Source organism: Malus sylvestris, chromosome 7, assembly GCF_916048215.2.
Source record: "Malus sylvestris chromosome 7, drMalSylv7.2, whole genome shotgun sequence".
NCBI lineage: Eukaryota > Viridiplantae > Streptophyta > Magnoliopsida > Rosales > Rosaceae > Malus > Malus sylvestris.
This window is the reverse complement of record NC_062266.1, coordinates 607822-622325: the sequence shown is the minus strand read 5'-3', so window position 1 is coordinate 622325 and position 14504 is coordinate 607822. Positions and strand designations below refer to the sequence as shown.

At 37.0% G+C, this 14504-nt stretch overlaps 2 protein-coding genes across 2 annotated transcripts; both read left to right on the top strand.

The window, feature by feature from the left end:
- Window positions 1-1071: 1071 nt before the first annotated feature.
- On the top strand, window positions 1072-2448 carry LOC126628870 (uncharacterized). The gene has a single exon (XM_050298734.1). The coding sequence runs from the start codon at window positions 1072-1074 to the stop codon at window positions 2446-2448; it is 1377 nt and encodes a 458-aa protein (XP_050154691.1).
- A 3440-nt stretch (window positions 2449-5888) lies between these two features.
- On the top strand, window positions 5889-14440 carry LOC126628677 (linoleate 13S-lipoxygenase 2-1, chloroplastic-like). Its single transcript, XM_050298457.1, has 9 exons — window positions 5889-6398; window positions 9641-9909; window positions 10914-11151; window positions 11634-11969; window positions 12104-12189; window positions 12395-12505; window positions 12591-12892; window positions 13125-13391; window positions 13546-14440. Exons 1-9 carry the CDS (start codon window positions 5915-5917, stop codon window positions 14303-14305), a joined length of 2853 nt encoding a protein of 950 aa, XP_050154414.1. The 5' UTR covers window positions 5889-5914; the 3' UTR covers window positions 14306-14440.
- Window positions 14441-14504: the final 64 nt, after the last annotated feature.

Here is a 14504-nt window from a genome sequence, read left to right as displayed (position 1 = left end):
GAGTTACGAAGCTTTGAAAATAGCCCAAACTTCCGGCCAAGAGTTCTGGACACTTAATAGAGTTTTTAACCGAATGACCAAAATGATGGATGATGGACAATCTCAAGGATCACTTTTATCGATTTGAAATGTTAGGAACCAAAGTGATGAGTTATGCAAATCTCAAGAACCATTTTGGCTATCTAGCCAAGTAAAAATTAATAGATAAATAAATCAAATTAAAAAAATATATACATTTAAACACTAGAAAGAAAAAAAAAACAAAAGAAATCCTCTTATAAGATTTTTCAAAGTGAATCTTATTTCTCCAGAAGCTATTGATTTTCTAGATAAGCTTCTTCGATATGATCACCAAAAAAGCCTTAGCAAAAGAAGCAATGGCTATGCATGTTACTAATTGACTCCTTTAATAAATAAATAAAAAACCTTGCAGATCAGAGAAAAATATTTCTGTAGCTTAGGATGTTCACTACATCCCTTGTTTTCAAAGCTTTAATGCATGATGATATGTGATATATATGCATTTTGCGTGCTGCCTAATAAATTGGCAGGGAGGAAGCGATTCAATGATATAAGATATGCATCATCTGTTGAAAAGTAAATTGATTACTAATTTCATGTTAGTAAAAGATTTACTTATCTATTTTATCTTTGTTCTATTGAGTTGCTGTGTTATGTTGTGATAACTTGTGCTCATATGCCAAGTTTATGATCTTAGATCATGTCTCTTGTCAAATGCTCATATGCTTTGTTCTGCCATGTGTCAAAATCACATTGGCTCATGTAATTGAACGGTTGTGATGACTGATGTAAAAGGAAGGAATGAATATGAATAAAAGGTGCTCTCTGTGTAGTTGCAGGGTTGCAGTTGTGAAAAGAACTTTGTCTCTCATTCTCTCTGTCTTTTCAACTTCCTCTAAAATCCAATACATATATATCAGATTACTAGGAAAACTTAACATGGTATCTAGAGCTCAGGTTCTATCTGGAATCGGGGCGTAAGATCTGTGAGTGCTGTGCTCGGAAATCCAACGTGAACTTTCCGACTCAGTTTGTCGATTCAAGTCTCAAATGGCTGGATCTGGTGGTAGTGATCTTCGGGCTCCAATATTCAATGGTGACAACTATGAATTCTGGAAGATCCGAATGAGAACTATTTTCAAATCACATGGAATCTGGGATTTAGTTGAAAAGGGGTTTGAAATTTCAGAATCGAAGGATAAGAAGATTAGAGATGAAGGTTCATCGGAGTCGGAGAGAGTTTCTCTGAGCGACAAGCTAATGAAGGATGCTAAGGCACTGGGTATAATCCAAGGAGCTGTCTCGGATGATATCTTTCCCAGAATCTCAAACGAAGAGACCTCAAAGGGTGCTTGGGATATCCTACATCAGGAATTTCACGGTGATAAGCAAGTGAGATCCATCAAGTTGCAGGGTCTACGCCGTGACTTCGAGTACACAAGGATGAGGGATGATGAAACTCTATCTGGATATCTCACTCGTCTTCTCGAGTTGGTAAATCAGATGAAGGGTTATGGGGAAGATTTACCCAGAGAACGATTAGTTCAGAAATTACTCATAAGCTTAACGAAGGAGTTTGATCCTGTCTGTTATGTAATTGAACAAACTAAGGATATTGAAACTATAGAGGTACAAGAGGTGATTGCAGCTTTGAGAGGGTTTGCACAACGTCTTGATAGGCATGCTGAAAGCACCATTGAAAGAGCTTTCAGTACTCTGAATCTGAATTCGAAAGGAACACAACCAAATCTCTCGTTTGGTAATTCTAAACCAAAGAAGGATTGGAAATCAAAAGGAAAGAAATGGGATCCTAAACCTCAGAATCTTGCTAATCGAGGTGGCAAATATGATCAAGGAGGAAAATCTGATCAGTCTAAGGGAAAATGCAAGCATTGTGATAAACTGCACTATGGTGAGTGCTGGTTTAAAGGGAAGCCGAAATGTCATGGATGCAATCGGTTCGGTCATTTCATCAAGGATTGTGATCAATCAAACAAGTCTGGAAAACTTGTAAACTATGCGAATCAGGTAACAGAATCTGCAACCATGTTTTATGCCTGCCATTCTGCTACTATTGGAAGAAGTATGAATATATGGTATGTAGATAGTGCATGTAGCAATCATATGACCTCTCATGAATCCTTGCTGATTGATGTTGATAAGAATGTGAGATGTAAAGTTAAAATGGGCACTGGAGATTTAGTGCAGTCAATAGGCAAAGGCACATTGGTGATTGAGATGAAAGGTGTGACTAGGTATATTAAAGAAGTTATGATTGTACCTGGTTTGGATGAAAACTTATTGAGTGTAGGGCAGATGGTAGAACATGGATATTGGCTTGTGTTTGGTGATTACATGGTTGATATTTATGGAGATAGGCAGATGGAAGATCTAATTGCAAGTGTTCCCATGAAAAGAAACAGATGATTTCCATTAAGTTTGGAATATGTTAATCCTCATATGGTTAATAGAGCAACTGTTGAAGAATCAGCTCAGTTGTGGCATAGAAGATATGGACATCTAAACTACATTAGTTTGATGCTTCTGCAAGAGAAGGAAATGGTGCAGGGTCTACCTAGACTACAAGTTTCTGAGCATGTTTGCTCTGGATGTGCTACAGGGAAGGGTCACAGGGAATCATTTGACAAGGGAAAAGTTTGGAGGGCATCACAGCCTCTAGAACTTATTCATTCTGATATATGCGGCCCAATGCAGATAACTACTCTAGGAGGCAACAAATTCTTTCTCACATTTATTGATGATCACACTAGGATGTGTTGGATATTTTTCTTGCAACACAAGTCTCAAGTCTTCAACATTTTCAAAAGGTTTAAATCCATGGTTGAGCTGCAGAGTGGTTATCAAATCAAGAAACTCAGAAGTGATAGGGGTGGAGAATATACATCTCTAGAGTTTTCAAGGTTCTGTGAAGATATGGGATTAGAAAGGCAATTGACTGTTGCCTACTCTCCGCAACAAAATGGTGTTGCAGAGAGAAAGAATAGGACAATAATTGAAATGGCAAGAACTATGATGATTGAAAAGAAGATTCCTTTGAAGTTTTGGGCTGAAGCTGTCAACACAGCTGTGTATCTGCAAAATCGATGTCCAACAAGTGCTCTGAACAACATTACTCCATTTGAGGCATTTAGTGGGAGGAAGCCAGGTGTCAAACATTTGAAGATATTTGGTTCCATGTGTTATATTCACATTCCTTCACAGAAAAGACACAAACTGGAGCAAACTGGTGAAAATGGAGTATTTGTTGGATATGGAAACTGTGAAAAAGGATATAGAATCTTCAACTTGAGAACTCAAAAGGTTGAACTATCAAGAAGTGTAATCTTCGATGAGAAAGTAATATGGGACTGGGAAACTAATGAATCGGTTCAAATTCCTTGTCCTTGGAATGATGAAAGAAGCTCAAGGATATCTGAATTTGATCCAGATTCAAGTGATTCATCTCAGTCAATGCAGTCTCCTCTGAGATCACAATCAACTGGAGATCTGCAAGCATCTCAAGAATCTGATTCACTTGGTTCTCCAATTCCAATCTCTGGAAGTTATGACCATACCCCACAGAAATGGAAGAGTCTGAGTGAAGTATATGCTCAATGCAACATGAGCATCATTGAACCTGAAGATTTCAGTGAGGCAGTCAAAGATGAGGCTTGGAAAAAGGCTATGACAGAAGAAATATTGATGATTGAAAAGAATTCCACATGGGAATTAGTTGACAGACCTAGTTGTAAACCTGTTGTGGGTGTGAAGTGGATATACAAAACAAAGTTGAATCTTGATGGCTCCATTCAAAAACACAAGGCAAGGCTTGTAGCCAAAGGTTACACACAGAAACCAGGGATTGATTTTAATGAAACCTTTGCTCCAGTGGCAAGGTTAGATACTATTAGAACACTCATTGCACTAGCTGCACAGAAAGGTTGGAAACTGTGGCAATTAGATGTTAAATCAGCCTTCCTGAATGGTGTTCTTGAGGAGGAGGTATATGTTGATCAACCTGATGGTTTTGTGATTAAAGGGGCAGAAGACAAGGTTTATAGACTGAGAAAGGCTCTCTATGGTCTAAAACAGGCACCAAGGGCCTGGTACAGTGAAATTGACACATATTTAATTCACTGTGGATTTCACAAAAGCTCAAGTGAAGCAACTTTATATGTGAGAAGCAAGGAAGGTGTTGGCATCTTGATCGTGTCAATCTATGTTGATGACATTGTGTACACAGGGAGCAATGCAGAAATGATGGAAGAATTCAAAGCTGAAATGATGTGCAAATATGAAATGTCAGATTTGGGTTTACTTCATCACTTTCTTGGAATGGGGGTAACTCAAACTGAAGGGAGTATATTTATACATCAGAAAAAATATGCTCTAACACTTTTGGATAAATTTGGGCTCAAAGATTGCAAATCAGTGAGCACTCCATTGGTTGCAACTGATAAACTGAGAAGAGAAGATGGAAGTGAACCTGCAGATGAGTGTGAATATAGGAAAATAGTTGGAAGTCTTCTGTATTTAACAGCAACTAGACCAGATATTATGTTTTCTGCTAGTGTACTTGCACGATTTATGCACAAGCCTACCAAGAAACATTATGGAGCTGCTAAACGAGTCCTAAGGTACATTCAAGGAACAATTGACTTTGGAATTGAATATTTGAATGGAAAATCTGTCTTGCTGATTGGATATTGCGATAGTGACTGGAGTGGATCTGAGGAGGATATGAAAAGCACCTCAGGGTATGCTTTTTCATTTGGAAGTGGGGCATTCTCATGGGCTTCAGTCAAGCAGCACAGTGTAGCTCTTTCAACTGCAGAAGCAGAGTATGTTAGTGCAGCTGAAGCAACATCTCAAGCCATTTGGCTTAGGTTTGTGCTCAAGGACTTTGGAGAAGAGCAAGCTGCAACAACATCACTATTCTGTGATAACACTTCAGCTATAGCTATGTCCAAGAATCCCGTGTTCCATCAAAGAACCAAGCATATTGGCAGGAAGTTTCACTTTATTCGAGATGCAATTCAAGAAGGTACCATTGATCTGATTTACTGCAAGAGTGAAGAGCAAATTGCAGACATCTTTACCAAGGCTCTTCCCAAAGACAGATTCAACAACTTGAGAAGTTTGCTGGGTGTGAAATCAGTTAACAATTTAGAAGGGAGTGTTGAAAAGTAAATTGATTACTAATTTCATGTTAGTAAAAGATTTACTTATCTATTTTATCTTTGTTCTATTGAGTTGCTGTGTTATGTTGTGATAACTTGTGCTCATATGCCAAGTTTATGATCTTAGATCATGTCTCTTGTCAAATGCTCATATGCTTTGTTCTGCCATGTGTCAAAATCACATTGGCTCATGTAATTGAACGGTTGTGATGACTGATGTAAAAGGAAGGAATGAATATGAATAAAAGGTGCTCTCTGTGTAGTTGCAGGGTTGCAGTTGTGAAAAGAACTTTGTCTCTCATTCTCTCTGTCTTTTCAACTTCCTCTAAAATCCAATACATATATATCAGATTACTAGGAAAACTTAACATCATCTAGGGTTTCTTTTTATTTTTTCAATGTTTAATTGAAACTTTTTTGAATTTGTTTTATTTATCTATTAATTTTTATTTTTAAATGATTAACTACAAGGGTAACTTCGTCCTTGAGGGTTCCTTGAGGGGTAGATGTGAAAGTAAATTAAAAGGTGAACGGGTGTTAGTGTAATGTTGCAAACCAGAGGAGGTTTTATGAAATAATAATAAACCTCAAAGGGTATTAGTGTAATTAACCCAACAAAGTAGGTTCCCATGAAGAACTCAAGCATTATCCCATTTTGGATGGAGAAGAATTGAAGTCCTCACCCTCTCTCTCATTTATCTCCCTATAAATGCATGAACTCGCAAAGCTATTTTAGCAAATTAGAATCTTTCAAAAAAAATTCTACCAGATTAGAAAGCATATTAATCCAACTCTTAAGTGAGACGACGATGACGTCTCAGCTGCATAAACCCATTTACGCTCCATCCTTCTCTCTCTTTCCAAAATCGTCCATTAACCCTAATCATCTGATTAAGCATGGTAACCCCTCCCTGATCAGCATCGTTCCGCGCCACCATGTCCATCAAAATCGTAACAAGAAAAACTCCTCCTCGGTGATCCGTGCCGCTTCTGGTGAGCTCAAATCATCACCTACATCAGTGTCCACGGTTAATTCAGCGGAGAATCAGGCGTTTACAGTAAAGGCTTTGGTGACGGTGATGTCAACAGTTGAAGGGTTCCTCTCCGGCATAAGCTTGACTCGCCCCCTCGATGACATTACCGACTTGCTCGGAAAAACCTTGCTTTTGGAGCTTGTTAGCGCCGAGCTTGACCCCAGTAAGCAAGCAGTACTCTAAGCATACAGAATATATATATATATATAACTTTTCTCAGTAGAATAAACACACACAGATTGTCTTACAGCCTCAGCCAGTTTGACCGTAAACTTTTTATTTCCACAAATATTTTTAGAGTTGAGAGCTTTTTTTTTTTTTTTTTTGTTTTTGTTTAATACAAGTGAGTTTTTTCTATTATATATATATATATATATTAGAGCAATGATAAGCGTTAGTAAGTTAAATGTTAAATTAGCCACTGACGGAATTCGAACTCATACCGTCATGCAAAGACACAACATATTTCCACAAAGCGTTAGTAAGTTAAATGTTAAATTAGCCACTGACGGAATTCGAACTCACACCGTCATGCAAAGACACAACATATTTCCACCATTGTGGTAAAAGATCACTTGCTATTATATTTGTTGTTCATTATTCGTTCGAGTTTTTTTTTTCACGAAAATAACAAACGATTAGCCCCAAGCTTATCCAAAACAGTCTTTCTTTTTTCTTTATAAAGAAACCCATTGGAAATCAACTCTAATCAGACACCTGATTCAATGGACAGAAATCCCCTTTCAAATCTGTATTCGGACTCTTTCTGTACTTGGATAATCGGATTGGTTTCGAGGTCTGTAGAAGTGATTTTAACATATCATTTTTAGCTTCCAACACATTTTTCCTTAGTTATGACAATTGAATTGAATAAATCAAATGGAATCTACTACCATAATTAAATAATAAGGATGTGTAAGAAGCAAAAAATAATGTGTGAAAATTACTTTCCATATTTATATAGCCCCCTTTCCGTTGAAGGATGCCTCAAATAAACTTATTTGAGGAAGAGGGAGATTTTGTGGTGCTCATTCCATAACTTTTTTCAATGATTCAAATCATCTATATTTCAGTTCATCATTATAGATCATCCTTGCATAAATTTAGACAAATCCAAAATCATTATAAGATTTCCACTTGTAGTGAAGATCATAGACGTGTACGGTTTAAAAAAATAAACACTCCTTTGACCATTTAGTCTAATGGTCAAATGGTTTCAGATTGAGATGATTTTTAATAGAGAAAATTTTCGAGAAAATACCTAAAAGATTGACTGTTTGATTGTTGTAATACGATGTGGAATGAATCCACAAAGAATCTCTCAAATATGTGGGATCCCTGGAAGGAGACTATATATTAGTAATACAAACACAAATAACTATTTTTATTAGGGCTGCTCATTTTACCAACTCCTTTGTTGGTTTCTTTTTTTCTTTTCTTTTTTTTAATGAATTTTTTTTTGGTTCCGGCTCTTGATTGATTAAACTCTTAAATTTGAACTTTATTAATTTAAATATTTTATTAATTTGAATACTTTGATTGAAGGATAAAAATGTTATTTCGGTATTAATTAAGAAATTTATTAACAACACCTATTGTTAAATCCTTCCCAAAATCATGCAAAGATTAGGGATTTTTTTTATTCTTTTTTCTTCAAATTGAATTGTAAGAAATATGATCAAATTTTTTATTTTTTCAAAATAAAATGTTTTATATTTATTTTTAAATATAGGTACGTTTTAAATTTAAATATAGTTACATTTTATCATAAAATATGGGTACATATAAATTAAAAAAAATGAGTAATTTTTACACTAAAAATGGTACATTTTAGGGAAATTTTATTTGAATCCATGTAACCTTTTTCTACACCCAACTTAAATTTAAATTGTTAATTGTCTATTTTACCCTATTGCATAATTACTATTAAGTACAAAATGAAATTAATAATAAAACTCAAATTTATCAATAAACTCATTAAACCCTACCATCACTTATTGTTTATCCTACGTTCATTTTAGCTAAAATCCTAATAGGTCTTGTAGAGCAAAACAAACTTTTTTAATTGATGTATTGTGATTTTGAAGTTTTGAATCCTCCAACTAAGGTATGACTCAATTTATGAATATTTTGTTCGTTTGATTTCAATTTTTTTAAAGTTTAGAAGATGAGTATTTGGGTTTCAAATTTTTTCATCAATCCCGAATGGTTTATTAAACTTTCTGCAATTGGTAAATTCTAAGGAAAAACTTCTTACCAATATTCTTATATTATAAACTTCCTTACTTGTTGATAAATATAAGGGGATGAATTGTTTGATTTGTTCCTTATGCATATCAGTAGAAATAAAAAAGGCAAATGCTTGGGTTTGGTAGCAGGAAAAAAAAAAGTAGCCATGGAAATGCTAGTGGGAGAGGGGGGGTGGGGCAACGATGCCCCTTTTTTTTTTTTTTAAATCAATTACAGATGTTATTTTATAAAGGTAATAGGTGTAGAGATAACTTAACATTTTGAATTGGGTTTGAGAGGGTAATTTTGGTAATAAATTTGGGTTTAAAGAGAGATTAATTCTTTAATAAAAAAACAATATGGATGAAGAGAGTAAGTTGGATGTAGAAAGAGGTTACATAGATTCAAATAAAATTTCCCTATATTTTATCATGATTCTTTTTTATTTCCTACGAAGAGGTTATGTGAAGATACAAAATAGATCTCGGGGATGTATATCTAATTTAATGTTTCAGGTTGTACTAAAAAAATTAATTAATCTTTCAGGTTAAATTTGTCTTTTGATGGAAAATTAACGGAAGTGATTTTGTGAAAACAATTTGAAGCCTTACGGAATGTTTGTGTAACACAAATCTTAGGGATGAATGTGAAATTTAATCTTTGAGGTTATATTTGTCATTTGAAGAAAATTTATGATGGTATCATCATTTTTGGATGGAAAATTAAGAGTTTTGGGGCTTACCTTAGGAGGTGTTAAGTGTATTTTCCAAAACCTTAGAAAGTTTTGTGGACAAACAACAAGATCTAGATCTACACCATAAGAAGGGGAAATGTTTGAATCTGAGACGCAATGGTTTGAAGAGGAATGTCATATCCATCCGAACCTTTCACCACTTGCTCACTATTTCTCTTTCCAACAATATTGTTTTTTGCAAACATGAATCCCACGTTGATGAAATGAGAGACCTTACATGACGGAATCTCAACTTTCTTCACTTTAATGGGTTTTATGGTGGATTGTTATCACATTAATGGGACCTCAACTTTCCGGTGGAACCTCAACTTAATTTCTTCACAGAGCATATGATTATACAATTGTATGAACAATCAGCACTTTAAATTTTACAAATACGGATCGAATTTATTCACTACATATTTTTGAATTGGGCTTTGTAGAGACGGGGTTGGAGAAGGAAACAGTGAAGGGCTATGCGCACAATGCGAGCCACAAGGACAACGAGGTGGTGTATGAGGCTACTTTCACCATCCCAGCAGGGTTTGGAGCCGTTGGAGCTGTTCAGGTAGAGAATGAACACCACAAGGAGATCTTCATCAAGAACATCGACCTCGATGGCTTCCCGAACGGCACTGTTAATATTCCCTGCATTTCTTGGGTTCATTCCAAGTTTGACAACTCTCAGAAGAGAATTTTTTTCACCAACAAGGTCCTCTATTTTAGATCCTTATATTTTTCCTTGCTTTCTCATTATTATCATACAAACACACACACACACATATATACATGGGATTAGGATCAAGAGACAAATATTTTGATAAATACTTTTACACTCTTTTTTAGCGATTAGATCTTATAACATCTAATGGTCTTGATTAATAGTGATGTGGAAGCTTTTAAGACTTGGATGATGATGTAGATTATAACCAACAATAAATTTTGGCACTCCCCTACACTTTAGTTTAGCCTTTTAGAAGGCTATACTATTGCAATTTTGCAGTGCAGTTGAGATTTATGTCTTGTACACGTCGTTGATGTATTGTTGAAGTTTTTTTAATCAATAATGCTTTGTTCAAGAAGGAAAAAGTGATCGTTTTCTTATCTTCTTTCTTAAGATTACCCAATGTTTTAAAAATCTCCGCCTGGGGCCCTTCTAGACGCTAGGCAGCTGGCCACCATCCTGATTAGTCCCCAGGCATTTGAAAAATGAGAAAGTACACCTAGCCCATCTAGGCGGCCGCCTAAACCTGTCTAGGCACCCGCTTAGATTGTGACTCTCACTTAGACATAAAATGAATAAGTTTCTTTTTGCATTCTATTTTGTCAATAAAATGTAAGAGACTTGTTAAATACTTAGATGAACACTCAGCATATGTATGTCTCCCCATATTTTCAATATATTCTAACACTTTATAATTTATATGCTTTTTTTTTTCTTTTTTGCAATTAATGTATGCCATTGCAAAGTATAAATAGACACTTATTTATACATAATATATAATATATTTACTTAAATCTACCTAGTCTGCCTAGGCCCGCACCTAAAATCCGCCTAGTTGCCTAGGCACTAGACCCAGCACGCCGCTTGACTAGCTTCTAGCGTCTTTTAGAACCTTGAGATTACCTTGTGTTTTAACTGGTTTTGGCTGACATAGTCAGCCACAAAATTAATTGTTGTGTTAATTTGTGTGGAAACGTAATGATTCGAAGCAGTCGTACATAACATCAGAGACGCCAAGTGGGTTGAAGAAGCTAAGAGAATCTGAGCTACAGACTTTGCGAGGAGATGGGGGGGGCCAAAGAAAAACATCTGATAGGATCTACGATTATGATACTTATAACGACATTGGCGATCCGGACAGCAGTGATGATCTGGCTAGGCCTGTCCTTGGCGGCAAAGATCACCCGTACCCCAGGCGCTGCAGAACTGGAAGACCACGCTCTGAAAAGGGTAAATTACTTACTAATCCCTCAAATGGTTGTATAAGGTAAACGCCATGCCATTTTCTACTCAATAGGTCCATAGTTGGTAAAGAAAACTTATCTATCCCGGGTTCCAATTCAACCTCTTCTTTCTATCTCACTTGGAATATGAAGTCACGTCACGAGAGATATAGGAAAAAGAGGGGTAGAAACCCTTAGCTGCCAATTAGCTCCCATATATATGAAAATAAAACAGTGTCCTAGACACTCAAAACTAAAAGTTTGTTTTGGTTCGTGTCTCCTAACAGACATCTACAAAAATAAATTTGTGTTTATGCCCTTTGAAATGGAAACTCATCTGCTTCAAGAACTTAATGTTAAGGACAATGATTCAAGCTATGAACCATTTTCTTTTATTATATGCTAATTTCGGATGTGGGAAATTATATGACTGAGAAACTATGAGAGCAATGTGATTATTGTATCATATATTTTCTACCAATATTGCAGATCCTTTATCGGAACAAAGAAGCAGCAGTGTGTATGTACCAAGAGATGAAGCGTTTTCAGAGGTGAAACTGCTGACATTTTCGACAAAGGCCCTGAGATCTGTGCTACATGCATTGGTCCCTTCGCTCGAGACAGCACTTCTTGATCCAGACCTAGGATTTCCATACTTCACAGCCATAGATTCACTGTTTAACGAAGGAGTCAAGTTACCTAAGGCTAAGACTGGTGAGGCAAAGACTGGTGGGTTTTTCCAGACAATCCTCCCAAGGCTAGTCAAGACTATTACAGAGGGGGGAGACGATCTTCTGCTCTTTGAGACGCCTGAAATAGTTGACCGTACGCCTCCCTCCCTCTCTCCCTGTGTATAGATCACGATCAAGCAAAAATTTCTGAATGATGATTCCCTCTTGAGGAAAACAGACCACGAAATTGTTGGCTTCACCCTGTATATCACTTGTCTTCTATTGCAGGTGATAAATTTGCTTGGTTTAGAGACGAAGAATTTTCCAGGCAAACTCTAGCTGGTCTTAATCCATATAGTATCGAGCTAGTGACGGTATGCTTTCTTTATTATTTTGCTGATACAAGTAGAACTCCTTCACTTCAATCAAGAAATTCAAATTTGTATATTCCATTTATCACCCGAGGTGGCCATCTTCCTTGGTGATCAAGTAATTAAAGAGTTAGAAGCGTATCTTGTTTTAGCTGGTTAAACTCTATTTTTTCCTCGTGGCAGTAAATTCTGTAATTTCCTGATGCAGGAATGGCCATTGAAAAGTAAACTTGACCCCGAGATTTATGGCCCCCCTGAATCATTGATCACAACAGAGCTGATTGAGAAGGAGATCAAAGGTTGTATGACTGTCAATGAGGTATAATAAACACACCCCCAATCTCTTCGACTTGCAACCGGGTTATGCTTTAAGTAAAAGAAAATTGCTTGAACATGAAATGTAGGCCTTGGAAAGGAAAAAGATGTTTATTTTGGATTACCATGACCTGCTCATGCCTTACGTGAACAAAGTAAGAGAGATTAAAGGTACCACACTGTATGGTTCTCGTACACTATTCTTCCTCACTGAAGATGGGACACTGAGGCCTGTTGCCATTGAACTCACGCGACCGCCTGTTGGTGATAAGCCACAATGGAAGCAAGTTTTTACTCCAACCTGGGATGCCACCGGTTGCTGGCTGTGGAGGCTTGCTAAGGCCCACGTTCTTGCCCATGACTCTGGCTATCATCAGCTTGTCGTGCACTGGTAAGAAACTCGTTCCCAAGATGGCTCAAATCCCTTTTTATATTGGCATTGAGCTACCAAATTAGTCGTGTAAATGGCATTTAAGCTGTGGCAATTAGGAAACCAAGAATGTGGAACTTCACATCATGCCTCCTGCTCAAGTGTGCAACTTCGGTTATTGTAGCTGTGGCAATTGAGAACTATGAGACTAGGTCATGGATAATAACTTGTTTGTACTTTTATATTTTCACAGGCTGAGGACTCATTGCTGTACAGAGCCATACATAATTGCAGCTTATCGACAATTAAGCGCAATGCATCCCATCTACAGACTTCTGCACCCTCATTTCCGGTATACAATGGAAATCAATGCTCTGGCTCGAGAAAGCCTCATTAATGCAGGTGGAATCATTGAGAAATGCTTTTCACCTGGAAAGTACTCCATCGAGTTCAGTTCTGTTGCTTATGACCAGCTTTGGCGCTTTGACATGGAAGCTTTGCCAGCAGATCTCATCAGAAGGTATTTTACTTGATAAAACTAGCATAAGACTAATCCAAACTATTTGATGCAGGAAACTTTGTACAAAGAAGATTTTCGAATTTTAAAAAGAAAACTTCAATGAAAACCCCACGGAATTTGAACTGCTTGTTCATTTTGGTTGATTGGATTTCAGGGGAATGGCAGTTGAGGATCCTACAGCTGAGCATGGCTTGAAGCTAACAATTGAAGACTACCCATTTGCAAATGATGGTCTCATGCTGTGGGATGCCATTAAGGAGTGGGTGAGTGATTATGTGAACCATTACTATCCAGACCCAAATCTTATTGAGTCTGATACGGAGCTTCAAGGTTGGTGGACAGATGTTAGAACCAAAGGTCATGCAGACAAGAAAGATGAGCCATGGTGGCCTGTTCTGAAAACCACGGAAAGCCTGATTCACGCTTTGACTACTATCATTTGGGTAACCGCTGGTCATCATGCAGCAGTGAACTTTGGTCAGTACACGTTTGCCGGATATTTCCCTAACCACCCTACAATTGCTCGAACCAACATGCCAACTGAAGATCCATCTGACGAGTTTTTCCAGAACTTCATGAAGAAACCAGAAATGGCTCTGCTGATGTGCTTCCCCTCACAGATTCAAGCAACAACAGTGATGGCCGTGATAGATGTACTATCGAATCATTCACCCGATGAGGAGTATATTGGTGATAGTCTAGAGCCAGCTTGGGCTGAAAATCCTGTTATAAAGGCCGCATATGAGAGATTCAGTGGCAATTTGAAGAGGCTAGAAGGAATTATTGATGAGAGAAATACCAATATGAAACTGAAAAACAGAGTTGGAGCAGGCGTTGTTCCATATGAGCTTTTGAAGCCATTCTCAACCACCGGTGTCACAGGAATGGGAGTTCCAAACAGCATCTCTATCTAAATTTGATGATGAGGAATCGGTGTTCCAAACAGCATCTCTGTCTAGATTTTAGGTTGATGTTGTAAAAACTCTTTATGTATTCTATTTGGCCCTCAATAAATCAATAATATGGGGTGCTTAAAGTTCTGATGAAAACTGTTCCATGATTCCACCCAACTCGAACTAGTAACATCAGATAATTTGCGGATTGGAACAAGTA

Coding starts and splice junctions, on each gene's coding strand:
- LOC126628870 (XM_050298734.1), top strand. CDS start 1,072: ATGGCTGGATCTGGTGGTAGTGATCTTCGGGCTCCAATATTCAATGGT.
- LOC126628677 (XM_050298457.1), top strand. CDS start 5,915: ATGAACTCGCAAAGCTATTTTAGCAAATTAGAATCTTTCAAAAAAAAT. Junction 9,910..10,913: donor GAATTTTTTTCACCAACAAG/GTCCTCTATTTT, acceptor GATTCGAAGCAG/TCGTACATAACATCAGAGAC. Junction 13,392..13,545: donor CCAGCAGATCTCATCAGAAG/GTATTTTACTTG, acceptor ATTGGATTTCAG/GGGAATGGCAGTTGAGGATC.